Source organism: Aspergillus puulaauensis, chromosome 1 (assembly GCF_016861865.1).
Source record: "Aspergillus puulaauensis MK2 DNA, chromosome 1, nearly complete sequence".
NCBI lineage: Eukaryota > Fungi > Ascomycota > Eurotiomycetes > Eurotiales > Aspergillaceae > Aspergillus > Aspergillus puulaauensis.
The window spans coordinates 2,537,276-2,564,891 of NC_054857.1; the positions used below are offsets into that span (position 1 = coordinate 2,537,276).

Genomic DNA, 27,616 nt, shown 5'->3' on the forward strand with positions numbered 1-27,616 from the left:
CGGTGCTCTCGGTTAGCCTCGGCCAGACGAGGGGCAAAATGCAAGCGGTGGGGATTTTTGCAGTAAAAATCATCGCGGACGGAATGAAGTCTCTTTTATACTCTGTAGCAACCAATTCTCTGGAGATATTTCTTCAATTTGCATCCTGACCTTCTCTAGCCCTGTGCCCCGTGACAGAATACAGTTGAGATCCCAATTGCCAACGGAGCGACATCGGGCGACCTCCAAGTTGTGTTATCGTGACTCATCGCATTCCATCTATCTCTAGTTAACTAACGGCGACTTCCGCCCGCTCGTTCCTCCCCATTCCAATCACCCTATCCCAATCTTGTTCATTCATTAGAACGGACTCCGGAACCAAGCCGACCATAATGGGCTCCATTGCAACTTCTCCCGCCGAGCTCGACGCCTCGGTGGCCAAGGTCACTCGATCCACCAACCTGCGCCATGTACCCGCGCCGGGCTCTCCTGAGGAACTCAGTCACTCATACTGCACTGACCACATGGTCACCGCGCGATGGACCGCTGCGAACGGCTGGGAAACACCTGAAGTGAAGCCATATCAGAACCTCAGCATCGCCCCGACCGCATCATGCCTGCACTACGCCACCGAGTGCTTCGAGGGCATGAAGGTCTACCGCGGCTTTGATGGGAAGCTGCGCCTCTTCCGGCCAGACCTCAACGGCGAGCGTCTGTCTAACAGCGCCAACAGGGCGTCTCTCCCACGCTTCCGGTTCGAGGAACTCAAAGAGCTCATTGCCAAGCTAATGCAGATTGACGGCCTCCGTACGTCCCCGACCCATCTTACCTGCATTGATCCCAAGTACCAGAGCTAACATACACAGGCTGGCTCCCCAAGTCCCAACCCGGCCGCTTCCTCTACCTCCGCCCAACTCTCATCGGCTCCGGTACCCAGCTCGGCGTGCAAGCACCTGCCGAGGCCCTCCTCTTCATCATCGCCGTACCCTGGCCCGACCCCTCCACCAGACTCAAGACCATCCCCGGTGAAGCCATGGGCCTGAAACTCCTCACCTCACAACCAGACACCATCCGCGCATGGCCTGGCGGTTTCGGTTACGCCAAGCTCGGCGCGAACTATGGCCCTTCGCTTGCGGCGCACGGCCAGGCGCAAGCCCAGGGCTTCGACCAGGTTCTCTGGCTATTCGGCGAAGACCGCCAGGTCACCGAGGCCGGGGCCAGCAATTTCTTCATTGTCTGGGAGAATGCACAGACTGGGAAGCGCGAGCTTGTTACCGCACCCTTGGAGAACCAACTCATTCTCCCTGGTGTGACGAGGCGCAGTGTTTTGGAGCTTGCGCGGACGCGCCTCAACCAGACCGTGGGTGATCTTGGAGCTGTTGAGGTTGTTGAAAAGACATTCACGATTAAGGATGTTGAGACAGCATGGAAGGAGGGAAGAGTTGTGGAGGCTTTTGTTTGTGGCACTGCGGTATGTTTCTCTCTTCTTATACTTCTTTCGGGGTGGCGATTCTAACAGCTATTACAGTTCTTTATTACCCCCGTCAAGCTTATCAGAGAAGGCGATGTGGATATCCAGTTGCTCAAGGCTGGCGAGACAGCAGCCTACGCGGCGCAGATCAAGTCGTGGCTTGAGGCGGTCATGTACGGCAAGGATGGCGCCGAGAACCACGAGTGGTCGTTCCGCATTGAGAACGAGAGCGAAAAGTAGATTGTATATGTATAGACGGAATAGTCCTAGTTCATAGATGTAAATGACCTAGACTCAGAATTAACGAATTGATCTGACGTTTTATTGGGTATTATTATCAAAGCACGATTAATTATCCAAATCCACCACCACAGGCGCATATTCCTCTTCCTCCTCGTGGTCAATCATCTCCATCTCCACCTCCTCCCCATCTTCCAACTGCAGCATTCCCCTCCGAAGCACCGCGTCGCGATTCAATTCCCAATCGTACTCGCTCTTAACCCAGGCTTCTAACCGCTCGAATTCCGTCCTCACGGGCGACGGCGTCTCGACATCCTCAAGGACTTCATACAACGCCGTTCTGAACCCTCTTAGAAGCTTGCGCAGGAACTCGGCTCCCTCGGTGCCTCCCTCAGCACCTAACTGGTCGAATAGTCCGCCCTCAATATCATCGCACCGCTTTAGCTGTAGCAGGAGTAAACGCAGTACATCCGCCATCAAAGAAGCCCGGTCAACAATCGCCCGTCGACAGGTTAAGATCAGCCCGAGCAGCCGCTTCCACTGTTGAAGACACGAGTAGTTCATCAGCGTTAGGCCCATAAGGAATGTGAACTGGAGTTCTCCGATGACTTGTGCCTCCCCTTCAGCCGGATCCGAATGTGAGGAAGAGATAGTATGAACGATCTCGCCCAACGCCCACGATCGATCGCGCGCTGCTTCTGTCCGCTCACGCCCTACCGCGCCCTCTCTCCACGTCATCTTCAGATCAACAGGGAGGAACGAAAACTCCCTCTCTCTATTATCCGCGGGTCCTCCCTTTCCAGTCGCAACAGAAGTCTCAGCTGCAGTCGCAGTCGCAGCCGCAACTTCACTTTCCCGCTCCTTCGTACCCATAAACCCGCCCTCAACACCAGGAATATCATCATCATCCTGCCTCGCCGTACTCCCCGACGTAACAACCCACCTCTTCCTCCCTTCCCAATCCACCCCAGGCTCCCCCGTAATCCTACCCAGCAGGTTCTCCGAAAACCGCCCCGTCAAAGAGCCCCATTCCCTCCTCCCTTCCTCCTCCTCCTCATCCAGCTCCCCTTCCCCAAAGCCGTTATTCTCCGCAACCCCAGCACGCTTCAAAACCGCCGCTGCAGTAACCCTGCTCCGGTACCCAAATAGCCCTCCTGAACTCCATAACCCGCCGGCATTGGCTTTATACCGCATCCCCTCTGCCCTCTCATCCAGCCTTAAAGGTTCAAGGCTCTCGGTGTACTCACTCCATTTCCAAACCCGTATATCACCTGCATTAGTATTGTTTTTGTAGTTGCCAGTATTTCTACTATCAGGCTCCGGGACAAAGAACCACCCGCCAACACGCAAACTCAACCCCTCCGTCGTGCCCGTGTACACAAAGTGCCATCCCGGCGGGATGTCGCGGATGCCGTGGAAGTTGGGCGTCGATGTGAATGTGATTAGGTCTATCCCGACGAGGGTTTTGGGAGGGAGGTGCGGTGTTAAAAGCGTGGGCGTTGGGTTTGGGTAGGACATGCTGATTTGAGGTAGAGGTAGAGGTTGAGGTTGGTAGTGAAGTGACCGGATGCGTAGGTCGCTTGGTAAGTAGGGAGGGTGGTGGGATGGTTTTAATGAGTAAAGTGGTATCGGCGAGGTTATGCGACTGTCATTATTGGATTATTTCGTGCGGATTTGCGTTGTGGTTGTGTTGATGTAGGTTATTGTTTCGTGGTTGGAGAGTGCGGGGAGAAGTTGAAGATTTTACTGTAGATTTCTTGAGTCTGACGTCAACCTGGTGGTTATTGCTTATGCGAATCTGAAGGGAAAGTGGAAAGTTATTAAATATAAGTATTCTGGAGTCTATAAATGTATATGTATTGTTCAGCAGTTCCAGCTGTTGAGTTGTGGTTCGTTGCTGTAGTTTTGTCGCGGTACGGAAATATATTTTGGCAACACTCGTCATCCGATTTTGCCAGGAAACTTCATAAGATGTATTCAAGCTGGGAAATTGCATCTAGATTTTGATCTTCCTAATACGAGTGCAATCATCTGTCTTGACAACTCTACAGTGATCTATCTTCCATTACAAACCACCATTCAGAGACTAAAACCTACGAATTCGTACTTTCTACAACAGGAAAATATGCCAGCGAACTGAACTTTGTATCATTTTTTGGATATGATAAATTGAAGACCAGGCAGATTTGCCGTTCTTCGCGTTTATTCCATCCACATTCAGCAGGCAAGCAGTCTAGCTAGCAAATACATGTTCCAAATCGAACCACAAGATATAGACAACCCTGCCAGCCGGAAAAGGCGACATACAAATGCGTGCCACAGACTCGCACATACCTACAGACGACGACCACGGCGACCACCCTTGCGACGAGTAGAGTCGGAAGGAGTAGGGGTGACATCCTCAATGCGGCCGATTCTCATGCCGGCACGGGCAAGGGCACGGAGGGCAGACTGAGCACCGGGACCGGGGGTCTTGGTACCGTTACCTAAGATCAGATCAGTATATGGGTCTCGCAAGTAAAAAGTCCAAGTTGAGGCAAGGGTACGTACCACCGGTAGCACGGATCTTGATGTGGAGGGCGTTGATGCCGAGCTCCTTGCAGCGGGCAGCAACGTCCTGGGCAGCCAACATGGCAGCGTAGGGGGATGACTCGTCACGGTCAGCCTTGACCTTCATACCACCGGTGACACGGCAGATGGTTTCGCGACCACTGGGAACCATTAGCTATTATTCTCGACCAGATTTTCGCTGGTGAAGGGAGACGAACGAGAGATCGGTAACGTGAACGAAGGTATCGTTGAAGGAGGCGAAGATACGGGCAACGCCGAAAACGAGCTTGCCTGTGAAAATATACCCGTTAGAACTGATCCCACCAAAACTGACGCTGAAATTGCAGAATGGTGCGCATACCATCACCGGCGAGAGGGCCGAGAGTGACGTTCTCCTTAGGAGCGGCGGGGGCCTTGGACTTGGGTGCCATTGTGTCGACTTGCTGATGTGGTGGAATATGGAGAGAAAAAGAAGAAGTTGCTGTGGTGCCGGGTTGGAGATACAGGAAAATTCGTGGTGGAGTTGGTTCCGTGTGCCCTACCGGGGTCTGGCGCCCCATGATTGGCTGTTGTCTTGTTCAAGCGAGATTTACCGCCTGAGGCATCAAGGTCTCGGCGCAGGTATCGGGCCGACGGGCGGTGAACAGGCAGCTTTTCTGTGCTATTTAAATTTTCTTTTGCCAAACAAACTCCTTCCTCCGTGTTGCGATACTCAAATTGCTAGTCACCCTGTGTGATGAGTAGAATTTCTGCTGAAAACATTCAGGACTCATAATTCAGAGCAGCTATCGTGAGAGAATCACCGCCGGGATGGGCTTCACCAAGGAAACCGCCTCCATTGGCATCATCGGCATGGGGGATATGGGCAAGATGTACGCCCAGCGGTTGAGTGCTGCAGGATGGAGGTAATGATGTCTCTGGTTTGGTCTCTACGAGGCTGCTCTACTGTCTAGTTGGTAAGCTTCCCTTCATCTTCTCTTTCTTTTTCTCTGCCTTTCCTTTACATGATGACCCGAGTGCATTTGGCTCGAGCATGGCCTGCCAAAGTAACCTTGTTCGCGCCATTCTGGCGTTAGGTGATCTGGCAGGTCGTCGATGATGTAAAAACCTCGCTACCTTACTATCTTTGTCTGAACTGTTTTTTGCAATGCTGTTACATGATTCCTGCTCGCTTTGTTTGGGTCTCGTGCTAACTTTACTATCAATAGGACGGCCGTATCTCTGCACTTCTTCGTACTTGTTAGCTAACCTACGTCCGTACTAATTAAAGGATAAATGCCTGTGACAAACCCGATAGTTTTAATAATTTGAAGCAAGAATTTGAAGCACAAGTACGTCTTCGACTCGCAGCTCACGCTGTCTGTCCCTCAACTCATTGTATATATAGAGTGGTGTAACAATATATCCGAATGGCCACCTTGTTTCCAGAATTAGCGATTTTATTCTTTACAGCGTAGAGGCCGGCGTTATCGACAGGGTAGTCGCTGAGTATGGCCCGTGTATGTCCTGCCTATAAACAGCCAGGCAAAAAGCAACATACTAACGTTGAAAAAAAGCCACCAAGGTCGGCGCTATTGTTGGCGGCCAAACCTCTTGCAAGGCCCCCGAACTGGCCGCATTCGATAAACACCTTCCCCAGGATGTAGAGATCCTATCATGCCATTCCCTGCACGGTCCGCAGGTCAACCCGAAAGGCCAGCCGCTGGTGAGTCCATCTCGTTTACAATCCCTCGTTTTGCCTTCAAATGGACCCAATTAACCCAGGTATCGTATTCAGGTCCTCATCCAACACCGTGCAAGCGACGCCAGTCTCAAATTCGTCGAAGAAGTCCTGTCATGCTTCGACTCGAAGTACGTCTACCTCAGCGGCGAAATGCACGACCGCATCACAGCAGACACGCAGGCCGTCACACACGCCGCATTCCTAAGCATGGGTACGGCATGGCAAGCAAATGCGCAATTTCCCTGGGAGATCTCGCGCTGGGTCGGCGGGATCGAGAACGTCAAGATCAACATCACCCTACGCATCTACTCGAACAAATGGCACGTTTATGCGGGGCTTGCGATCCTCAACCCCGCCGCGAAGAAGCAGATCCGGCAGTATGCAAAGTCTGTGACTGAGCTATACAAGTTGATGATTGAGGGGAAGCGCGATGAGCTCAAGGAAAGGGTTAGAGCGGCCGGTGCGGCGGTGTTCAAGGAGGGAACGCAGAAACAGGACCTCCTGCTCAGAGACGAGGTTCTTGATCGGTTTTCGTTATCCAAGGGGACGCGAGAGACTTCGCCGCCGAATAATCATCTCAGCTTGCTTGCGATTGTTGATTGTTGGTCAAAACTTGGTATTGTGCCGTATGACCATATGATTTGCTCGACCCCGGTACGACCGTCTTTTCTACTCTGATGACCAGACAAATCTGGATAATCTAGCTGACCTTGCCAGCTCTTCCGCCTCTGGCTTGGAGTAACAGAATATCTATTCCGCAACCCAGATATTCTCGACGAGGCCATAGACACAGCGATTGATGATAAGACATTCCGATCCGACGACCTTGAATTCACATTTGCGGCTCGGGTAAGCTTGCTGTACTCGTCTCATGCACCCATACTAACATGTTCTAGGCGTGGTCTGACTGCGTTTCCTTTGGCGATTTCGAATCGTACCGTGACCGGTTTGAGAGAATCCAGCAGTACTTTGCGCCGCGGTTCCCGGATGCCGTTAGCCTTGGGAACGAGATGATGAAGACGATCCTTGAAAAGACAAGTAAAGAGAATTAGTTATAATGAGTCACCATGAAATCGGCGGATGAATAATGTTGATGCAATAAAATTAATGCCATGGCTAGTATGGGCCGGGGCGCGGTTATGATACCAGAGTTTCTGTGGTATGCAGCTTCTGTTTCACTGTTATTTTGCTGTGAGGAATCTACTTAGATGTCAGTGCCACTGAACCACTGAATCATCTATCTATAGCCAGGGTAGAATCCTATGTGCCTGGAACAAAAAATATAATAAACAGATTCCATCTCCTCCCAAGCATCCCGAATATAACCTTCACCAACTATCCCTCAACACCTAAAACCCTAACATCACGCAAATCCTCAACAATCCAACCCGGCCTGCCCCTTGAAGTTGCTCTAACGAATGCGAGGTCCTAGCAGCAACAACCCTAAACCCAGACGCCTTCCAGCCCCAATCCTAGCCGGAGCATCCTCAAGAACCAACACCGACTCCAGGGCCAAGTTTAACTTCAGAACTCCACCATCCACAGTTTCCTCGAGCCGCTTCTGATCTAGCAAATAACCCTGCGGGTCCGGCTTCCCAATATCAACATCCTCAGCCGCAACAAAGACGCTCTGATCTCTACACGGTTTATCTACAGCAAATATGCTTGCATATGTTAATTGGAGTGCAGGAATTGAGCCTCCTTAGTCCTTACACCTCCCCATGGTTACTATAAGTATCCACATGCGTACCCGCAAATTCCTCGCTGGAGTTCTACTCTTGAACAAGATATCTAGTTCCTTATAAGTCCGGTCCTTATCTCCGGCAGACGGAAGTAAGCCCACAAAAACGAGAGGAAGTAAGACTTACTATAAAGAAAGAGAGTCGTGCCCTTCCAGTTTGCCGCCTCAGGATTAAGCAAATACCGCGTAGCAGCTCCAAAGATAATGAACCAGAAATGGAACGGACAGCGGCCCAGAGCCACTGTCTTAACACGCAGCCGCGTCGATCCTACCTCGCTGACGACACAGAAGGCCAGGGGGCTAATGGAGGCATCGTATAGGAAGACCCATATGACGAGGAGGATTGACTGCTCCCACATTACAGCTTTATTGGTTTCCGGCGCGAGGGCTGCAAAAGCGATCGTGCACATTATTATGCATTTAGAGCCAGGCCGCCGGTAAAGATAGTACAGCAGCCGAAGTACATCATAAGAAACCAAGCGATGAGGATCCCTACGAAGCAGAGTCCATAGTATCCAATGCTGATTTCCAAAGCCGTTGCGCCGCTGACGCCGGCTTGTTGGAAGAAGTAGGTATTGTATTGGTTCATAGAGATACCAGCGAATACTTGGATTGCCTAGGCAAAAGAGGCCGACTTCTGTTCTGCGTCGGTCAACGCTTTTGAAGCAGTCCCAATATGAGTTTCTATCTAGCTCCTTCTCTTGCTCGCCAGTGCGGATCATCATTGCGAGGGTTTTCTTGGAGTCTGTTGCCGGGGATAAGCGTTTCAGCGAGTGTTCTGCCTCATCTATACGGCCTTTGTGGAGGAGCCACCATGGTGACTCTGGACAAAAGAGCATGCTGATATAGAGAGGGACTGGTCAAGCCTATTGTAGAGCCAAAGGAATGTCACAGGGTCATATTCCATATATCCCCTGGACACCCCGGAATATCCCAGCTGACATCGGCTGCCCAATCAACCATGCCATATTGATAAATGCCGTGAGATACCCACGGGGAATAGCCGGGCAGGCTTCAGAGGCTTAAGCCGGTGCTGCCGCAGAGAAAAATCCCCAAGGAAGGCCACAAAGAACCTGACCAGCGAGGAGCAACTCCTTGGTCTGGCCAAAAACCAAGATGAAAGTAAACGCTGTGATAGTGATATGGGCCAACACCCTTGTTTTCTTCATCCCAATGCGCTCCGTGATGTAACCGTTAAGCAATATTCTGATGATAACACCAATATAGCCATCGTTTCCCAGAGCTGTTTGCCAGGATGCAGTGATCTGGTAGCCGCCACCAGATGGGACACCGAATGCCTTTTGGGATGGCTCCTGGGCAAATAGTTGGCCCCTAGAACCCTGGAGATTGCAAAGAGCAGCCGTTTGTCAAGATGGCTGGGTACGTTGGTCGCCCGCTGTGCTTGAAGTAATAGAATAGCTGACAGCACGTTCCAATTTCCTATCAGCATCAGAGGTCATGGCTGCCAGTGAAACCGGCCGCCACTCAGCGACGATCGCCCATCAGGTGCTGAAGGAGCTTGCAGATCTTCTCTACAACAGCTCGCCGCAACCCGGGGAAGAAGTTCCCAAGCCAGTCTACCCCTATGTGGATATCGCTCCGACTCCCGCCTCTCTATCCAGGCTTGCAGACATAGGTCCTCTTGTGTGTCGTGGAATAGAGAGTTACAAGCACCGAAGTCGATTATCTGGCGAATAACGGGGCCAAACTAGACGGTGTAAATGAGGCAGATCTGGAGACTAAAAGACGACTCTCTGACGTGCTAGAGATATGCACACCGTTATCCGTAGTTTATTGACAGATGACAGAAGTAACTATGTAAATGATGGGGTGGTGGGCGGGTTAGTCAGCCAAGCCAAGCCGCAGTAAGTTGGATGTGTTCTTGCGTCTGAAACCACCAGCAGTCGGGATTATGCAGCCTGTGGATGGTCCCTGTCTTGTTGAGCAGAGCTGGTAATCTAGAATAGACGCCAAGTATCCGCCTGATCGCACCGTCGGTTTCTTTCTCACTCCGCTTCTCGTGTTACGGGTGACCTTCGCCTGCTCTTCGACATCTCCGATTCGACCACTGCCTCCGCACTCACCACCGTCTATTCCCCTCCCTTCGAAGCACCCGCGGAACAAGAATCAGTCCCCGTCCTGGTACCCGCGTCGATTCTCATTTATTTCGCCGAACTCGATGCGGCTCTTCATCCCTCATCTCATTCGCGACAGGTGATAGAGACGCCTCTTGCGACTAGATGGAGCCCTATGGCGTCCGGATACAACTCGAATTTCTCCGCGACCTCGATCCAGCACCGGGCTGCGGGCGATGGGCGGTCCCTGTCTAGTCAGGATGACGGATTCGTGGATGGCAGCTGGCCCGGGCCTGCTGCATCAAAACCAGGGCGGAACCGCCGCTCTGAGTCTGGCGGGAGTTCAAGCACGGGACCGCGGGGAGCTTCTTTGGCTCCTTCCGCAGCAGGTCCCGGAAGCTTCAGCGCGGAGCTGAAGAGCATGAAGTCTTCTCGGAGTACAACACCACGAGCTGACGTACGGCCGGCCGATATCCAGTACGCACGAAGACCCAGCAGCACTCTCGACTATGAGGATCTACCGACAACGGAGGAGCGCCAGGCTGCGTTGCGAGATCGAATTGCCAAAGAGATGAAAATAAAAACGGGGACGGAGAATATGTTGGAAGTACTTTTGACGAAGAACCCGAAGCAAACCAAGGATCAGAGGCTGAAGGTGGAATCGGAGCTGGGTTCGTCTAATCGCAAGCTCCTTGACCTACATCATGAGCTTGAGGAGGAACAACTACGTGCGCAGGCGTCTTCAACCCCTCCTCGGAGTCGTATGTCGGGTCTATTTCAGGGAAGTTCAATACGATCGCCCTCCCGTGCCAATTTGTCGGATGGTGAACGCATGGACGATGTGGAAGCAGAGATGGAATCGCCAACATATGTCCTCGCGGAAACCCTTCAGGCTCTGGAAATCGAATTGATGTCGCCCGATTACTACGTTGAGCGTGCAAATAGCCTAGTGGAACTCTTCAGGCGGAATCCAACCTTGAAGTATGACCTTGCTTGGTCCGTTTTCGGCCTGCGTGTTCAAGTTATGCTCTTGAGCGACAGCAAGGAAGTGGTGGCGGCTGGGTATCGGTTAACCCGTTATGCCATTGCCGATCGGAAATCTCTCCAAATGATCCGGTCCCTCCACACAGACGAGCTCGTTATTCTGTCCCTTGTCAAAGAAAGCAAGGCCAATATTGAGCGGGAACAGGCGCTGAAATTTGTACGGGCCTTCCTTGATGTCAAAGATGGTGTAAAGGAGATTTCACGCGCTGTCGTACGGACCGTTGTCTCTGTAGCCGAGCATCACGAGGACCGGCTTCGAAACATTTCACTTATGACTCTCGCGGAGATTCTAGTCAAAGATCCTCAACTGATAGCTTACGCCGGCGGCTTCTCTCCACTGCACGACGCCCTGTCAGAAGGAACCTTTGGTGCATCAGAGAGCTTGATAACATGCTTCCTCCATGTACTCGACACTCCTCACAGCAGAACTCATCTTCGAGGGGGGTGCGAACTTGAAGCTGTCCTCGCACCGTTCACAGACTCGATATCAGACAATATTCGCAATGGACGTCTAAAATCATCCGCAAAAGCAATTTCCGCTATGTTAAAGTCATGGCCAGGATTAGTGATCCTTGGAAAAGACGGGGCGAAGCCTCTGAGGTCACTTTTAGAGTCACTACATTATCCAGATCCTCAGGCAAGGGATCTAATCATGGAACTTCTATTCGACGCTTTAAGAATTAAGCCCCCATCATGGTCCTCATCGTTTCTCGCTGGACGAAGACTCACAACCTATGGTAGAGTCGCAAATTTGCGGTCAGAGTCTGACGCAAAACAACTTCGGACCTTTTTCGACAGCAGCGAAAGTCAATTTGACCTCACTGCTCACTTTTCTACACTCATTCTTGCCGCCTTAGTTGAAGCTGGACTATCAAAGGTAAATCGTTTATTCCTGTGCCCGCCTTATCTATTCACTAACAATCCATAGGCACTCTGCGATCTTATTGAAGAGGAAGAAGACCCGTCACTGAGGCGGAAGGCAACATTACTTTTGACAGAGGTTCTCAAGTTAGCGCACCATTCCTTGCCGTGGAACGTCAGTGCGAAGCTCCAGGTTCTCCCACATCTAATCTCACCGGCCATTACATTTGATGTTGAAAACCACGACGTGTCGACATCCACTATCTATCAAATAGAAAGCATCAACAGAACGCTGGCCCGCTCTCTCGGAGGCATCACCAGCGGAGCTGGGAGGTATAGCGTGGATGTTGATATATCCGCCTCGCTCTTATCCGGGGATCAGAACAAGGACAAATTAAGTCCTTCCATGGACGAAACACAATTCCGCAACGCGATATTAGAAACGCATGTTCTTAATACCGTCAATTACCTCAAGTGGAAGTGGGACTTGATACACCGTCTCGTGGAAGGACCGCTTTCGAACCCCAAGAGGCTAGACGAAGCTATCAAAGGATCAAAGTTCATGAAGCGCCTCATGGGATTCTATCGCCCGTTCAAATACAGGTATTCAGTACTTGCAAACACGAAACCGAATCAGCGATATGTTCGTACCGGGTGCGTGTTGATGCGTTGCCTCGTTCAGACAGCCGAAGGGAGAAAATATTTAGCCGAGAACAAATTCCTCCGACAAGTTGCCGAATGTCTTGCTCAGGTAGATCACATGAGTGGGCTCACATCATCGGCACCGTTGTTTTCGCGTGAGCAAATGGCAAATACTCTGAGTGGTGGCTATTTTGCGATGCTAGGAATATTAAGTGCCGACGCGAATGGACTGGCGATGATGGAAAGATGGCACATGCTCAACATGTTCTATCACATTATTGAGCTCCGAGATCGCGATGATCTAATCCAAACACTACTAGGACATATGGACTACTCACAAGGGAGTCATCTTAGGGTGATGTTATCAAAAGCTCTTACCACTGGCTCCAAAGATATTCGCATTTTCGGAACAAGACTGCTTCGGAAATACACGGTGGGCAATGTTTCTCTCCCTTCACTCATGGCTATCGGCAATGCAGACTGGGTCATTAAACTCCTGGTCACTCAGCTGTATGACCCAGACGTTGCCGTGTGTCAAGTGGCAGTGAAGATTCTCGAAGAAGCATGCAATCAGCGCGACTATCTCGAATTTGTGGTTAAATGCCGGCCATCCCTAGACCACCTAGGTGAAATTGGCGCACCTTTGCTCTTACGCTTCTTGTCGACGTCAGTGGGCTATCACTATCTTGATGGCCTCGACTACATCACACAAGAAATGGACGATTGGTTCCTAGGACGAAATGATGCATACGTGAGTCTTGTTGAGGCTGCTTTATCCCGAGCCTACGTCGATCAGCCCCGAAGGAACAGTTTAGTTCCCGAGGATCTGGTCGATCTCCAAGATATCGGCGTGGTGCCCCCACATTTCTATAGAGAATTGGCTCGGACTGCAGAAGGCTGCAAGCTTTTGGAGCAATCGGGCCATTTTCAAGAATTCTCCGCAACAATATCCGATTTCCAATTAGACGAAGAGGACAACGAGGCCCTTCTCAAAGTCAAGGGGTGTCTCTGGGCTGTAGGCAACGTTGGTTCCATGGAGCTGGGCGCGCCATTCCTCAGCTTGGAGCTCGTCCAGGATATTGTAAAGATCGCCGAGTGTGCGGAGGTTTTGACAATGAGGGGAACTGCTTTCTTTGTGCTAGGCTTAATCTCACGCAGCCCACATGGTCTTGGGGTTTTACGGCAAGCTGGTTGGGACTCTGCCATTGATCAAAAGGGAAATTCTCTGGGCTTGTGCCTTCCTACTGACTTTAGCAAGCTCTTTTTGGTGAGTTGAAATATATGCACCTAAAACATTTGACCCTACCTAACTAAGAAACTTCAGGTCGATTTTCCCTCCTATTCCAGGCCCGCGGAAGCGAAGCGCACCTCCCAAGAAAAACTCAAAGCAGCCACGCTGGATTCGGACCCTGCCAACCAGAAGATCCTGAAGCTGATCGCCGACATGGGCAACACTGTTTTGTCCAAGAGAGCAGCGGCAGATCTTCACAGGTAAGCATAACCAAATCTTCTCTATCTCGGACATAGGCTTACAAGAATCGAAATCACAGCATCAAATCCAAGGAACCAGAACGATTTCACCAGGCTCACCTCTTCCGGAAGACATTGAGTATCATTGAAAGCCATCACTTCCGACTCCCCGCTCGGCGCTTCGCACTCGATCTTTTTGACAAGAGCGTGATGCGGCGCGTAGTGTTGGATCACGCGGAACCCCAGTCGGACTCCGATTCCGATTCCAACTCAGAAGCGTCCTCCTCAGAAGCGTCGGAATAGCTTGCTTAGCTTGCCTACATACCCGTTACCTCATTTCTTTCCAGCATTAAAACGGTTTCAGTTACGAGCGACGAAATGTCTACATGTCATTGATGACCTGAATTCATTGCGCGATCCAACATTTCCTTTTTTTTCTTTCTTTTTTTTTGCCCTCATTCCTTGGCTTATCATAAAGTTTCGTCGGTGCTTCGCATGTTTCTTGGGAGGGAGGAGAATGGTGATAAGGTCTTCTGCTATCAATCAATGTTTAGGGCGGGCGGATACTCGGGGTCAAGGAAAGGAGTTCCTCTACATTTACGTTCAGTTTTTACTTTTTCTTTTCTTTTTTGGTAGTTCTTCCGGGGTCCAAGTCCTGCTCTTTAGCGGCAGTTAGTTGTACTGTACATATCTACATACGAATACGTGAATGAGAATGAATGTCAAACAGTATATCCGGAATAAGCATGTAAAGCAATTCTACTACCCTTTTAAGTTATAGCCTGCTATATGGTTTGGTATGGGTAAACAAGGTTGCACCACATAGCCGAGTTTAATTCCAGAAGTTTGTTCACATTTATCCATTTTTAGGTATTATGCTTATTTACACCACATGCCACCCAAAATAACCAGATCCATGGATTGAAGCTTCACTGAAGTTGTGAATGTTATGCAGAAGCTTACATAAGCCATTATCATCCATCCGCGGCCCAGAAGAAGCCGGAGTGGCCGTATTTATAGCCTAGGCTCACGCTCAGGGAACGCCAGTTCCGTCAATCAACCCCAGCATCATGAGGAAGCAGTTAGGTTTCTCTTCAATACGAACATAATTATTACTTTTTCTTGCATATATGTATCATTTTCTAGTTTGATTCATTTTATATATGTATAACTACCTACTACCTGCCCTCTATGGAAGAAGATGCGTCTGCACTCTCTCCGCCGCACGGAGATAGTGATACTGCTCGCTCCTCGGATTCCCGCTGCACAACGCCGTCACTGTCCGGCTCATCAGCGTCTGCGGAGCTTCTGAAAACACCAACTCGTACCGTCAATGGACCCGATGTTCCCCCGCATGCAATTGTCCGACTGATTCAGTGCTCTCGCTGCTCACTTCCCTTCCGAACCCCGCTGCGACTTCCGTGCGGGGATGCGCTGTGTCGAGAGTGTTTGCCTCCGATTCGACCGCGGACGGGGGTCTCGTATCCCGCGAATGAGGAACGGAAGCAGGGATTTAGGTGTTACTGGGGGAGGGGGGTATGCGGGGCCGATCATTGTCTTGGGGACTGCGGGGCTGATGTCTTGTTGACAACGTTGGTTGGGGTCTTTGATGAAGTTCTAGGGCGCGGTTCAAGCCCTGAGGGAACGGCGGCGGAGTCGGCGGAGGAAGATGCTGGGCAAACACTTATATGGAAGGGAGCTCGTTCGGACAAGGCGGAACTGGATGTGGAAAGTGCTGAGATTGGCTCTGATCCCCTGAGTGGCGTCTTTGATTTGGTCGGGAAGGGCAGGCTCGGTTATGATGCATCAGAGATTCGCTATGAACCTTTTGTGCCTGCATGCTATGAAAGGTATACTCACTCTCTTGACAAGCTTCGGGCCGCCGTGTGCAATGAGTTGGATTGTCATGTCTGCTACTCGTTGATACTTGACCCCTTGACGACGCCCTGTGGTCATACTTTCTGTGGAAGTTGTGTGGCTATGGCTCTAAGCCATAGTAATCTTTGCCCAATTTGTCGACGTAAATTGAATATGTCCTCATCGGTCCGGTCAGAGCGAATCAACAAGAGGTTGTCAGACATCATCCAGACCCTCCTGCCCGATGAGGTGGCTTCGCGACGTGCAGAATTGCCATCGGATATGGATATAAGTGGTGAAGGTACTATTCCGCTAGCTGTGGTTTCTCTTGCGTTTCCGACTATGCCGATCGGCCTACATATATTCGAGCCCCGGTACCGTCTTATGATCCAAAGGATCATGGAAAGCAGGAGCCGAAGGTTTGGCATGGTCATGCCTAACCGGCGAGGCCGACTTCAGCAGGGACTAGGGAGGGCACCATTTATGCAATACGGAACCATCTTGACAATAAACCGCCATGAGTTGCTTCCGGACGGAAGGAGCCTGCTTATTGCCACCGGAACGTCACGTTTCAAAGTTATCAGCTGGGAATTAGTCGATGGCTACCATGTAGGTAAGATTCAGCGTGTTGACGATGTTTCGGTTTCCGAAGAGGAGGCGCAGGAGTCGAGAGAGACGACAGCTGCCATTGAAACAGCAAACCGCAATGTCGACCGATCCATAGACTCCATGTCCACACAGCAGTTATTCCAGTTGGCTCTGGATTTCGTGCTCAGGGAACGCAGGCAAGGAGCACCGTGGCTGCACCCTCGTGTTCTGCTAGCTTACGGGGCTTTACCAACTGACCCTGCCCTGTTCCCTTGGTGGTTTGCCACTATCTTACCCAACTGGGATGAGGAAAAATACACCTTATTAGCAACAACGGCAGTCAGACAAAGACTGAAGATTACTGCCCGATGGGTCAAGAGACTGGAGTCTCGTAATTGGTATGTAGCCCACAATCATTCCAAGGGAAGCAAGTAATTAGTATGGCGTCGCCTATACTCACACATTTCGTCGCTTAGGTTCACTCGTGGCCGGCCGCCAAGGGCTGCTATCTTATGGCTAGCCATTCCTCTCTTCGTCTTCACTATCATCTCTTGGTTTATTGGCCCTGGAGCAACCATTTCGGGACCAGGGGGTGTCGTCACGTCATTCACCACCTTTCCAATGTCTGTCTCGATATCTTTTGGGCCGGGTGGGACGATCTCCCATTTCGGAGACCCAGGATTGGTGACAACCGATGGCACTGAATCATATATATCCCAAACCTTAGTGCTGGGGTTATTTCTGGCCATATTCGTGACACAGATGGCTGCCAATGTTGTTCAGGCGGTTAGGGCACGAAGGCAAACAAGAGTAGATGGAAATGCACCTGCTCAACCACGCCCAGAACCAGCGGCCGTACCAACCGAAACGCAAGGCGAGGCAGAGGGACGAGGGCAGGGTCTCAATCCAACTAGGGACACCAATTCCGATCTGAATCCTGGATGAAACAGGCGGTTTCTGCGTCTACAAACATAACCCCAAGCCAGCACAGGTGGCCCGGTCGACCCCAGTGCAGTGCACTGGTTAGACACTAATACATTCGCAAGCAATTAAAGTTAGCTTGCTTTTCTTTTTTCCATGTCCAGCCTTTACTGGTGGCGGTAGAGCCGCTTTCCAAAGTACGGCAATCACGCGGGGAATGGCGTGCTCATAATCATGAATGTCGCCCGGATTATTGAGGTACGGTCAAGAAGCTCTTGCTTCCGATTGCTGGCATTCCGGCAGTCGATCCTTTGAGGAGCCTCTCCCTGATGTGGAACAAAGTGGCCGTCGATTATGCGAAAAAACATAGAGTAACAGGACGGTCACAAGCTACTATCTAGAAGGTTAACGCGATTCATATACCTCCATCGCATGGACGCTCGGGTAGATAAGAATAAAACACACCATCATTCGTCGATCCTCTAAAGTTCGGCGCTAACCTGTAGTCACTCGACAGCTTACTCTGTCAGTCGTTTTATTGATGGGATCCACGAACGAATCACTGCAGAATGGAATCGTGTGAGGGAGGGCGAATGTCTGTCTTCCGGTGCCAGCGTTCTGACTTGTCTGACGCCACAAAGGCGGTTATGTAGTGATTCGCCCTTGCTGGTCACACCATTATCCGGTCACGACGATCAAATCAGAGAGACCGTCCCGTTCCTCATTTTCTCATCGATTGATTGCGATAGGTGCTGGGCGCCTGTTTGGAGTGGTGGAGGAATGAAGGATGAGACGGACGAGGAGCAAGAGGGGCTCTCACTCTCGCGTGTCTCTAAGTATCTTGCAAGCTGCGAGTCATGATATCTTCCGTTCTCCAGTGTTGATTTTGTGGGGTCTGATCAGACCTGTAGATCGTCAGTGAGTGGGGAGTGCATCCCTTGCGAGAGGTTGAACCTGGAGAGTCCTCGAAGCAAAAGCAGCAGAAGGCCCCAGAAGGCAAGAAGGACGAACAGCGAACAACGAACGAGCAGGAAAAGACAAACGAGCAGAAAAAGCAAAACTGTGTTAAGACGTCGATCGCAGTTGCAGCGGCAAAACGTGTTTGCCGTTGATATCTTTTTTTCTCGATTGCTTCCTTCTCGACTTCTTCTCACTCGATCTTTCCCCTCCAGCCTGATTATCTGGCGGGCAGTGAGGTGGGTATAGATTCGCACTCTTCACTCACTTCGTGTTTGCTTTTCTGTGCTATCCCCTCTCTTTGGTTTCCCGTCTTGAACCTTTCACTAACGAAGCTCCAGATAACCAACCGCAATGGCATCATCTGTCGCTCTCAAAAATTACTCTACAGGGCCCTTGTCCCAAAAGTGAGTAATTATTTCACTGATAAAGCATTTTTTTTTCGATGCGACGTTACCTCATTTTAAGCCTGTTTTTTTTTTTGGAGCTTTATATATCGGCCTCGTCTTCTGTTACTCCACGAGCTTAATTTGGTATTTTCTTATCAAGACGACCACAACTAATTTTGGTTACATCCCAGCAGATCGAACGCTGTAAGTACTATTTACCTATCCTTCAGACTTAAAATTTGCAATCCCTCACCCGTTTCGCTAGAGCATGCCTCCAAATTCGCATTTCGTAACTATTCCCAATGCGGAATATCAACAACTGGTAAGCCGTGAAGACTTGCATAGATAGCCTCCCGCTGATTGATCGATTGGGGGTAACAGCTCGAAACCTCTCGCCACTTCAGTATGTTGTCTTATTAGCGCAATCAATAATCCTCGACCTTGGTCAATCATTAACGGAATATAACAGTGAAGTTGAAGGACTCGCTCATGAGTGGAGGGCTGTCTGAAGAAACTCTTGATGTAGGGACATGCTTTTCTGTTAACATTAACCTCCAATGCTAAGCTTTTCAGTTGATACTCTACGGCGCACCGCATTCCGAACATACCTCCCCTGTGGCCAATGAGAACGGAAGGCGGGAATCAGCCAAAAAGCATGTTACAGTAAATGGATGCTCCAAGCCCTACATTGCTCCTTCACACGAAAAACATCAAAATTTCGCACCGGAACTCGACGATGATGAAGAAGAAGGTGCCCTGACAGACTCTCGCAGCGACGAGAGGGACGAGTACGGGGAGTCTTCGAGAAGCACATCATCCTCACCGCAATCTGAACAACGCACTGTGATGATTCGTGGTCTCCCGGACAAGGTAACCCACCGAGATATCGTGGATGCTGTGAAAGGCGGCGCCATTTTGCATATCTACCTCTGGAACCGAGATCACACAGCAAGCATTTCATTCGTTGAGGAAGCCGCGGCTCAAGACTTTTTGGACCATTCGAGGGCATACGGTTTGCATGTGGCTGAAAAACGTGTAGGCACAACACTCCAGTAGTCCTTGACATACTTTACACATACCTAACCCTCATAGGTCGAGGTTTTATGGAATGATCGCCAGTTTTATCTTCCACCCTTTGTTCGATCCAAGATTGGCAATGGAGCATCTCGAAATCTGGTCATCTACAATGCCAACCCGAATATCACCGAAGGCCTCATTCGGCAGGACATGGAACATATCCATAACCTGATTGTGATTTCGGTGAAATTCAAGAATGGCAACGCATATATCTCAACGAATTCCGTTCACAACGCCCTCTTTGCCCGCTCCTGCATGATGTCTCGTCTCACTTACAAAGGAATGAAGATCGCCTTCTACCCCGATGAATGCGCCGAGCCACTCTCAAGGATTCCCACTGGCCCGAAGAAGGTAGCGGCTCCAAAGAAGTCCACCCCGTTGCCAAATAGGTTCCATCTTCTCTCCATGGATGGATCTGAGGATGAGGAAACTGAAGAGCACGGGGCCCTAGGCACTAATCTCAATGGTGCTGTCTGTTGGGCAGACAACAGCGTATCGGCTTAACTTTCGGCAAGGCCAGTGTCTCTTCTCTTTTTACATCACTTTTTCATTGTCATTTCAGCGACCAACAAGCTTATCTCTTTATAATCGGTTTTTCATTTCAACATTTACATCTTGGTAGGAATTAGGCGAGATTGTTAGCCAGATATCGTACCCTTGGGAATCGACGGCTGGCACTTCGGTTAAAGGATTTGACTGGCGCCATGTGCAAACATGTACTTATATCCTATTTCGCATGTTAGTTTACGTAGGTCTAGCCGTGTCAGTGTAGACGTTAAGGAGGATCGAGAGGCTGTGAGCCAAAGTGCATTCTAATATCGATACGAGTCCCTCAAGCAAACCAAGCTTATAGACAGAGCTCTAAAAGCTGATGACGCAGCATAGAAGAATAACGGAAATTGGGTGATATTTCATATTCCTGGCCTATACTAAATCCAGTCGAGACAGAGCCAGTATCGCACCATTACATTTCCACCCCCACTGCAACAACCAGAGTTTGTACATGATCCCTCTAATTGCCCAGCGGGACGCGACATCAATACATCCATCTCATCCCCTGCAGTTCCCAGGGCCCCAGTATACTACCGCACAAAGCGAAGACAGACACCAGTTTCCTTCATCACTCCCTTCCAGCTCCTCTCTCCTAATTTTATCATCAATTCTGCACATGCATAGCTATAGTAAAGCAAATGCAAATTCGTTTCGTTCAAGAAGTTCTTTTTTTATTCCGAGAAAAAAAAGAGAAGATAGGTAGGATAGGATAGGTAGATAGATAGATAACAGAAACCAAGCGCCCCGTCCCAGTCCAGTTCCACGGACCAAAAAACGCTTCGCTTAACGGTAGGATTTCTGGTATCTGGCGCGAGCACCACGACCACCGAACTTCTTGGGCTCCGCGCGGCGGTTGTCGGCAACGAGGAGTGTGCGGTCGTATTGAACGAAAGCCTGCTTCAGCTGGTTCTTGGAGTGCTCGTCAACGTACTTCTGGTAGTAGGCGACGAGGGACTTGGCGATGGCCTGGCGGATGGCGTAGACCTGGGAGGTGTGACCACCACCGGTGACACGGACACGGATATCGACACCGGCGAACTTGTCAGCGCCGACGATGAGGACGGGCTCGTAGGCCTATGCGGAGATGACGTTAGTGGGTTTTTTTTTTCTCCTTATTTTTTTCAACCTGAAGCGGGAAGTTGCCGTACCTTGAAGCGGAGGATCTCAGGCTGGACCAGAGAGAGGGGCTGGCCGTTGACCTTGATAAGACCCTTTCCTTGCTGTTCGATTGTTAGCTTCATGTCCCTTCTTGAGTTGTGGTGTATCGAAATCAAAATCGGGATCGGGGTCGGTGCAGGCTCTTTCTGGCGTGCAGGGTAGTGTCGAGAGGCAACATCAGTCGGTTCCAGTGTCTTTTCTCATTCACTCTCTTCCTCGATGGGCCATCCTGCGTTCTCCAATCCAATTCCGCACATCCATTGTAACACCATCTCGAACTGTCGACCCCGACCCGAATCCCGCGGACACAATAACCAGATGCCAGAAAAAATAACGAAGGCGTTGACGATAGATATCCAAGTGTAAATAAAAAGCAATCTCCCATACCTTGCAGTGGGCGACAGCGGTAGCTAAACAATTCCAGTGCGATCAGCCTCATGTCCATTAAACACCCACAAGCGCATTGGAAAATTCCCAGAATCAAGAAAAAAACTTACCCGTCTTCTTCTTGCCGAAGCATTGCACACTCGGGACGGAAGCCATGGTGACTATATGGCCCTTGTCGGTGTCGAAGGGGGAGTGTGCTGGGGGATTTGGTGGGATGAAGTTGTCGTCGTCGTCTTGCACACTTCTTTCGACTTGTGATGGGGACACAATAATCCGTGCGGGTGACTTCGCTTAGTCTGTGACGCTAGCCCGTTTCGGGAACAGGGTGGTAGGGCTTGTCGTTTGGTCACGTGGACTAGCCAGTCCCGGAGGTCCGGGGGCTTGGTTCATCCGGCAAGACCTCAGGTTTGGTTTGATGCTGGTTTGCCTGTCTGCGTGCAAGTCAAGGCGTTTAGGTTGGACCCGGATACAGCCAGGCACACAATTGATTGAAGATGTCGCAGACTATTGGAAAGGTATATTTACCCATTCTCCCCCATTCATCAATTTCAATCGCTTGAACCTACCTACCTACCCGCTCCCGACTCGCCGCAAAGAAAAAAGTCCGCGATGCTAATCACCGCCATGTTACCCCATACAGACCCGTCTCGCCTACTCGCGGACATGGCACCACGTTGATGTCGGCACAGATGGCCGCAGTCTCGGCCGCCTTGCCTCCTCGATCGCGCTCACCCTCATGGGCAAACACAAGCCTATCTACGACCCATCCACGGACTGCGGTGACTACGTTGTCGCCGTCGGCTGCACCGACCTCCGCACGACCGGCAAGAAGCGCTTCCAGAAGAAGTACTACACGCATAACACCCGCCCCGGTAGTCTGCGCAGCATGACGATGGACATGATGTTTGAGAAATGGGGTGGAGGTGAAGTTCTGAGACGGGCCGTTAGGGGGATGTTGCCGAAAAACCGGCTGAGGGATAAGCGGTTGGCGAGGCTGAAGAGTGAGTACCCTCACTCTGAGATTTGTTATTGTTTATGGATATGGGTTACTAACAGAGTGGCAGCATTCGAGGGTCTCGAGCACCCGTATGAGGAGAATATTGTCCGGATCGGGCCTGAGTCGACTATCGGACAGTTACCGGAAGTGAAGCAGACTTTCCAGGAGGCCAAGACTTCGGCCTGAGTGGGTAGATCTTAGTTGTGACTGATTTGGTTTGATTGCTCGGCTACTAGATACCAGCGGCATATACTGTATTCTATGTATCACTTTATGTATGATATTTCTCTCTAGCGCATGGGTGGGAGTTCAAATGTTCAAGTGTTTTCTCAAATGCCGGGATTCGGCCCGCGATACTACGCAGGCTCTCTGCGATCTCTGCCGTGGTATTCTTGTGTAATTGAAGTGAATATTATTCCAAACCCGCTATATACAAATGCCTCTTAACTCCATATCCAATAAATTACTGGTCTTATAGTTTAGCCTTGGACTTCCAGAGCCCGTCTGACCGGCCAACGGTACATTTGATAAGTCCATTGGGGTTGGATTGGGGAACAAACACCTCGGCGTCCTTGCCTTTGTTCTGGAGGCCCTTGTGCCAGCTCAGATCTAGACGGACTATCAGTAATAGAAACTTTAGACAAGGGAAACAAACTTACCAAGCTCAAAGTAATGCTTGTTAGGCAATGAGTAGTCCACAGTTTCAACCAAAGGCTGATGTGCCAGGATCTGCTCGCCCATCTTATACATAGTGGCCTGAACACTGGCACTATTATCCTCCGCAAAGGTCTTGAGGGTGATGTTCCTCGCCGCCTCCCAGGTATCATCGAACTTGGGCACGTTTCCTCGGACCTCGTCAAGGCTAGAGAACCGTTTCCAAGCCCACGTCGCCTCGACGTCTGTGCTAAGAATCCGATCCCACACTTCAGGGAGGGTGGTGTATTCGTCGCGCACAAAGCCCCAGAACTGCGAGCCCGTGCTCTTCAGGACACTGAGCTTGTTGATGGTCGACCTGATGTCAATGCCCGCACCCTCGGTGACATCCACCTGGACGTTGCGGGTTTCTTCGCTGTCGCGGATGAACGAGTGCGGGTGCGGTTTCCCGTCGACGTTGAGCCGGGTCCAGCGGTGGGTGATGATGCTGGTGTGCGCAACATGGATGTGCTTGTATTTGTTGATGAAGTGGGTGCCGATGATGGATCCGAAGAGCTCCGGGGGTGTGACGGGATGCTGCTTGGCTAGGATGAAGATGGTATTCTTGATTGAGTCGGTTGCGACAATGACACTATTGTCGGCCTTGGTGTAGCTGTCGCCAGGTCTATATTAGCTTCTGCTCCAGTTATACAGGGTATGATGGAAGCGACGGAGCTCACGAAGTATCGATTTCACCCTCCAACAAAACACAGACGGTCATCTCAACGACGGTCTGGACCCCGGTCTTTTGGTCGCGGTGGACTTTGTAGACTCGGACATTGTCCTTGCCATAGCGGGCGGCTGCAACAGTAGACATGGCGGAAGGCGACGGGCAGACGGCGAGCAGGAGGGGGAAACTTTATGAATACCAAGCAAATAGCTGGGCGACAATAGCTCCCAAGAGCAGATCGCCGGCTTTAAAGCAGCAGGGAATAGGAAAACGGCGAAGGGATGGGCTGATTAGGAGCATCGGCCAGCTCCGAAGGCCGCAGCTCATTCCGGCCGCAGCCTCCCAGCTTTTATCTTATCGGGCGCGGAGTACCCCAACACTCACAGCAGAGGCACAGTATACGCAGCACGATTCATTCCCCAGGATATACATCTGTCATCTATTCATCTACCTAGGCTCGGGCACCTCCATCATCCGCTTCTTCGGATTCCGCTTCATTTGGGCCTGCCTCTGCCTCTCGTCGTCACTCACGTCATCCAAATTCGTTTCCACATGGCTCAGCGCAGCCTTCACCTCCTCCTCCCCATTCTCATGCCCCGCTGTCGCAACAGTTAAAATCTCCTTCTCCAGCCCCTGCACCACTCTCCACTCAATCCCCGCTTCGGTCAACATCCTGCATCCCTCAGACTGCCCAACAAATGTTTCAGGTTCCTTCACACCAAAATAGACCTTCTCAATGCCCCTCTTCCCGCTCTCTTTCGTCTGGATAATCCGCTGCACGCATGGTAGGTTTCCGGATAGTCGCTTCCCGCACGGCTCCATGGTCACGTAGAGGACTAATTTGCGGCCCGGCGTATCGGGGAGCACCTCCGCTATGCGCTCGTCCGGGACCGAGTGTGTAGATGCGTAATTGGATAGACAGCACTGCTCGGCGTGGGTGTTTCCGGCCAGTTCCATTGTGTAGCCCGTTGAGAGGAGCTCATCCTGTTCGGTACTGAGGTCGCCATCTTTGCGGGAGAGGAGGAGGGCGCCAATGCGGAAGTTTGTGGGGCGCGGAGGAGACTTCTCAGCAAGGGATAAGCATTTTTGGAGGTATTGAAGGTGTGGGGAGCGCATGGTCGGGGTTTTTCCTAACTATTAAGGAGAAAAGAGCTTGGTGAAAGGACGTGCTGGGGGAGCTGGAGCTGCGGCGGGATTTATAGTTGTGGTGGGGAACTGATGTCAGTCGGCAACCTTAGCGGCGATCTTTCACTCCCGCATTTGTTCCTGGCTCATGCGCGTATCCTGCGCATTCACAAGGAGTTGTCAAGAATGTTGGGTTTTCTTAAATATCCGAGTGTCTTTCTGAGGACTTAAAAACGAATCCCACAATGCAAGCGATGCAGGGCCCACCCTGGCTGCTGCGCTTCCGCTCCTCAACGGTGTTTATCATCGCGACGGTCTGGATCTCCTCGTTCACGGTACGTTTAATCGCAAAACCTCTGGAGGACCAGCTAACAATTGTTCGATGGCAGGATTATTTCCTCTACGCTATGGTAAGAGTTCCTTGTCCAGCAACCACAAGCTCAGCTGATGTACTAGGTTGTCCCCATCCTGCCAACAGCACTATCCGAACGTGCGGATGTTCCATATGAAGACCGTGCGCCTCTCTATCAATTATTATTCACAAAAAAATACTAAGAGCAATAGGGGAATACTGGGTCAGCGTCCTTCTTATGTGCGAAGCTGGCATTGCGTTCATCAGCTGCCCCGTATTCGGGTACATTGTTGACGTCGCGCCCACCCGGCGTCTGCCCTATGTGCTCGGGTTGATATTCCTAGGCGCATCAATGGGCCTCCTCGCTGCGGCCCGGTCCACAGCTATGTTTGTCATTGCGCGCCTCCTCCAGGGCGGCGCAACGGCAATGGTTGCTGTTGCGGGATTGGCCCTCCTCACAGACTCTGTTCCTCTTGATAATTTGGGACAGACCATTGGTTATCAAGGCTCAGCTATCGCACTTGGGTTCCTGCTTGGTCCGCTTTTGGGTGGAATTATTTATGATACGGCGGGATATCAAGCTGTTTTTGGAATGGCCTTTGCCCTCGTTGGTGTGGATTTAGTGATGCGTGTGTTGATTGTTGAGAAGAAAGTTGCGGCGAAGTGGATTGATTCCTCTTTTGACTCTCCTCCTTCATCTCCTCTTTTATCTGACCGAGGAAGTGGTGGCTACCATACCTTCGCAGATACTACTCAGCCACCGAGAAGCCTGTCCGAAATTGAATCCACGAACGAGCAAGCCCAGGATGATGAACATACGCGGGACTACAAGGCCCCAACTATTCTCGAAATAGCAAAACAACCCCGAGTCGTCATATCTTCATTCGGTCTCCTCGTTCAGGGTCTTCTATTCTCCGCTTTTGATGCCGTACGTCTATCCGCTCAATCCCCTTGCTATGAACCAACTTATTCAATAACCATTCCAGACAATCCCCATCTTCGTGGAAGCTACCTTCAACTGGACAGCCCTAGGCGCAGGCCTCGCCTTCCTCCCATCAGCCTTAACAGCCCTTCTGGAGCCATACTTCGGTACACTCTTCCCAGTCGTTCTCTAGTCACTATAAAAATATACTAACACATGTATGAAAAAGGCTACATATCAGACACTCAAGGCCCACGCCTCCCAACATTCACCTCCTTCATCCTTCTCCCACTCCCTCTCATCTCCCTAGCATTCATATCCACAAACACCCCGGCCCAAATCGCCCTCTTCCTCGTTCTCCTCACCTTAATCGGACTATTAATCAATTTCGCCACGCCGGCCCTCTTCGTCGAAACACAGGATGTCTTAGCTCAGCTGCAGGGCCGCTCATCATCATCATCTTCTTCCTCCTCCTCTGTCTCTTCGGCCCACCTCACGCAAGACCAAAACCTATCTCACACCCCAAATACCCAAACCAACCGGCCTAAACACGCCCACGTCCATGGCCATCACCAAGACCAAACCCAAAATCAGGGCCAAGGCATCGCCCAAGCCTTCGGCATCCAAACAATGGCCCAATTCCTAGGCATGTTCCTAGGCTCACTCTGGGGCGGGTTCGTGGAGTGGCGGTTTGGATGGCGCACTATGGGGTTTTCGCTGGGTGTTTTGTGCTTTGTTACTAGTTGGGGCATGTTGGCGCTGGGTGAGGTTCGAACGTCCTCGCCGGGGTCGGGATCGGAATCGGAGTCGAAGTCGTCTTTGTTGGGGAAGTTTGCGGGTTGCTTAGGGTTAAGGTTGGGGAGGGAGAAGCAGAAAAGAGGGGGTGTTGGCAGGGATAGGGATTCTGAGGGGAGGGAGGCGGAAGGGTTGTTATCTTCTTCTCCCTCTTTGCGCGGTGAAGTAAGTAGGTAGCTGGCTACCTGCCTGCCTGCCTGCCCAAGTGCTATACAGATCGGGTCTTTTTGCGTTGCCGTTTCTATACATGTACTGTACGGATAGACAAAAGTTAAGCATATCTTACTTAGTTCAGTCAAGCAAGGATAGAACATAGCAAGTCTGATGAAGGAGTGAAGTGGCGTGCTGTATTCGCATCTATACTTTTCAGTCATCAATGT

The 27,616-nt window shown here is 50.9% G+C and overlaps 13 protein-coding genes across 13 annotated transcripts; 7 read left to right on the plus strand and 6 right to left on the minus strand.

Moving 5' to 3' along the window:
* Nucleotides 1–371: 371 nt before the first annotated feature.
* Nucleotides 372–1,690, plus strand: APUU_10995S (branched-chain amino acid aminotransferase, cytosolic; the record flags this gene model as incomplete). The annotated part of the gene is made up of 3 exons (XM_041706984.1): nt 372–786; nt 846–1,450; nt 1,508–1,690. The coding sequence occupies 3 exons, from the start codon at nt 372–374 to the stop codon at nt 1,688–1,690; spliced, it is 1,203 nt and encodes a 400-aa protein (XP_041550361.1).
* A 108-nt stretch (nt 1,691–1,798) lies between these two features.
* Nucleotides 1,799–3,208, minus strand: APUU_10996A (AAR2 splicing factor family protein; the record flags this gene model as incomplete). The annotated part of the gene is made up of 1 exon (XM_041706995.1): nt 1,799–3,208. The coding sequence occupies one exon, from the start codon at nt 3,206–3,208 to the stop codon at nt 1,799–1,801; it is 1,410 nt and encodes a 469-aa protein (XP_041550362.1).
* An 816-nt stretch (nt 3,209–4,024) lies between these two features.
* RPS14 (40S ribosomal uS11 domain-containing protein) lies at nt 4,025–4,800 on the minus strand (the record flags this gene model as incomplete). The annotated part of the gene is made up of 4 exons (XM_041707006.1): nt 4,025–4,176; nt 4,241–4,401; nt 4,459–4,531; nt 4,602–4,800. The coding sequence occupies 4 exons, from the start codon at nt 4,798–4,800 to the stop codon at nt 4,025–4,027; spliced, it is 585 nt and encodes a 194-aa protein (XP_041550363.1).
* Nucleotides 4,801–5,050: 250 nt separating this feature from the next.
* TYR1 (prephenate dehydrogenase (NADP(+))) lies at nt 5,051–7,015 on the plus strand (the record flags this gene model as incomplete). Its single annotated transcript, XM_041707017.1, has 7 exons — nt 5,051–5,145; nt 5,511–5,571; nt 5,628–5,739; nt 5,797–5,945; nt 6,018–6,617; nt 6,681–6,812; nt 6,860–7,015. The coding sequence occupies 7 exons, from the start codon at nt 5,051–5,053 to the stop codon at nt 7,013–7,015; spliced, it is 1,305 nt and encodes a 434-aa protein (XP_041550364.1).
* Nucleotides 7,016–8,726: 1,711 nt separating this feature from the next.
* APUU_10999A (uncharacterized protein) lies at nt 8,727–9,164 on the minus strand (the record flags this gene model as incomplete). Its single annotated transcript, XM_041707028.1, has 2 exons — nt 8,727–9,044; nt 9,129–9,164. The coding sequence occupies 2 exons, from the start codon at nt 9,162–9,164 to the stop codon at nt 8,727–8,729; spliced, it is 354 nt and encodes a 117-aa protein (XP_041550365.1).
* A 790-nt stretch (nt 9,165–9,954) lies between these two features.
* Nucleotides 9,955–14,099, plus strand: APUU_11000S (putative cytosolic regulator Pianissimo; the record flags this gene model as incomplete). Its single annotated transcript, XM_041693436.1, has 4 exons — nt 9,955–11,700; nt 11,752–13,593; nt 13,651–13,817; nt 13,877–14,099. 4 exons carry the CDS (start codon nt 9,955–9,957, stop codon nt 14,097–14,099), a joined length of 3,978 nt encoding a protein of 1,325 aa, XP_041550366.1.
* Nucleotides 14,100–14,987: 888 nt separating this feature from the next.
* On the plus strand, nt 14,988–16,676 carry APUU_11001S (putative ATP-dependent protease (CrgA); the record flags this gene model as incomplete). The annotated part of the gene is made up of 1 exon (XM_041693447.1): nt 14,988–16,676. One exon carries the CDS (start codon nt 14,988–14,990, stop codon nt 16,674–16,676), a length of 1,689 nt encoding a protein of 562 aa, XP_041550367.1.
* A 2,321-nt stretch (nt 16,677–18,997) lies between these two features.
* APUU_11002S (RNA-binding protein) lies at nt 18,998–20,089 on the plus strand (the record flags this gene model as incomplete). The annotated part of the gene is made up of 3 exons (XM_041693458.1): nt 18,998–19,030; nt 19,082–19,543; nt 19,601–20,089. 3 exons carry the CDS (start codon nt 18,998–19,000, stop codon nt 20,087–20,089), a joined length of 984 nt encoding a protein of 327 aa, XP_041550368.1.
* Nucleotides 20,090–20,920: 831 nt separating this feature from the next.
* On the minus strand, nt 20,921–21,838 carry RPS16 (40S ribosomal protein uS9; the record flags this gene model as incomplete). Its single annotated transcript, XM_041693469.1, has 4 exons — nt 20,921–21,211; nt 21,286–21,357; nt 21,683–21,705; nt 21,793–21,838. 4 exons carry the CDS (start codon nt 21,836–21,838, stop codon nt 20,921–20,923), a joined length of 432 nt encoding a protein of 143 aa, XP_041550369.1.
* Nucleotides 21,839–22,176: 338 nt separating this feature from the next.
* On the plus strand, nt 22,177–22,865 carry MRPL23 (mitochondrial 54S ribosomal protein uL13m; the record flags this gene model as incomplete). Its single annotated transcript, XM_041693480.1, has 3 exons — nt 22,177–22,197; nt 22,323–22,683; nt 22,747–22,865. The coding sequence occupies 3 exons, from the start codon at nt 22,177–22,179 to the stop codon at nt 22,863–22,865; spliced, it is 501 nt and encodes a 166-aa protein (XP_041550370.1).
* Nucleotides 22,866–23,151: 286 nt separating this feature from the next.
* Nucleotides 23,152–24,189, minus strand: APUU_11005A (urate oxidase; the record flags this gene model as incomplete). Its single annotated transcript, XM_041693491.1, has 3 exons — nt 23,152–23,288; nt 23,339–23,985; nt 24,053–24,189. The coding sequence occupies 3 exons, from the start codon at nt 24,187–24,189 to the stop codon at nt 23,152–23,154; spliced, it is 921 nt and encodes a 306-aa protein (XP_041550371.1).
* Nucleotides 24,190–24,489: 300 nt separating this feature from the next.
* On the minus strand, nt 24,490–25,158 carry APUU_11007A (putative DRAP deaminase; the record flags this gene model as incomplete). Its single annotated transcript, XM_041693502.1, has 1 exon — nt 24,490–25,158. One exon carries the CDS (start codon nt 25,156–25,158, stop codon nt 24,490–24,492), a length of 669 nt encoding a protein of 222 aa, XP_041550372.1.
* Nucleotides 25,159–25,412: 254 nt separating this feature from the next.
* APUU_11006S (uncharacterized protein) lies at nt 25,413–27,413 on the plus strand (the record flags this gene model as incomplete). Its single annotated transcript, XM_041693513.1, has 6 exons — nt 25,413–25,502; nt 25,557–25,577; nt 25,624–25,681; nt 25,732–26,447; nt 26,506–26,608; nt 26,671–27,413. The coding sequence occupies 6 exons, from the start codon at nt 25,413–25,415 to the stop codon at nt 27,411–27,413; spliced, it is 1,731 nt and encodes a 576-aa protein (XP_041550373.1).
* Between the last annotated feature and the right edge of the window lie 203 nt (nt 27,414–27,616).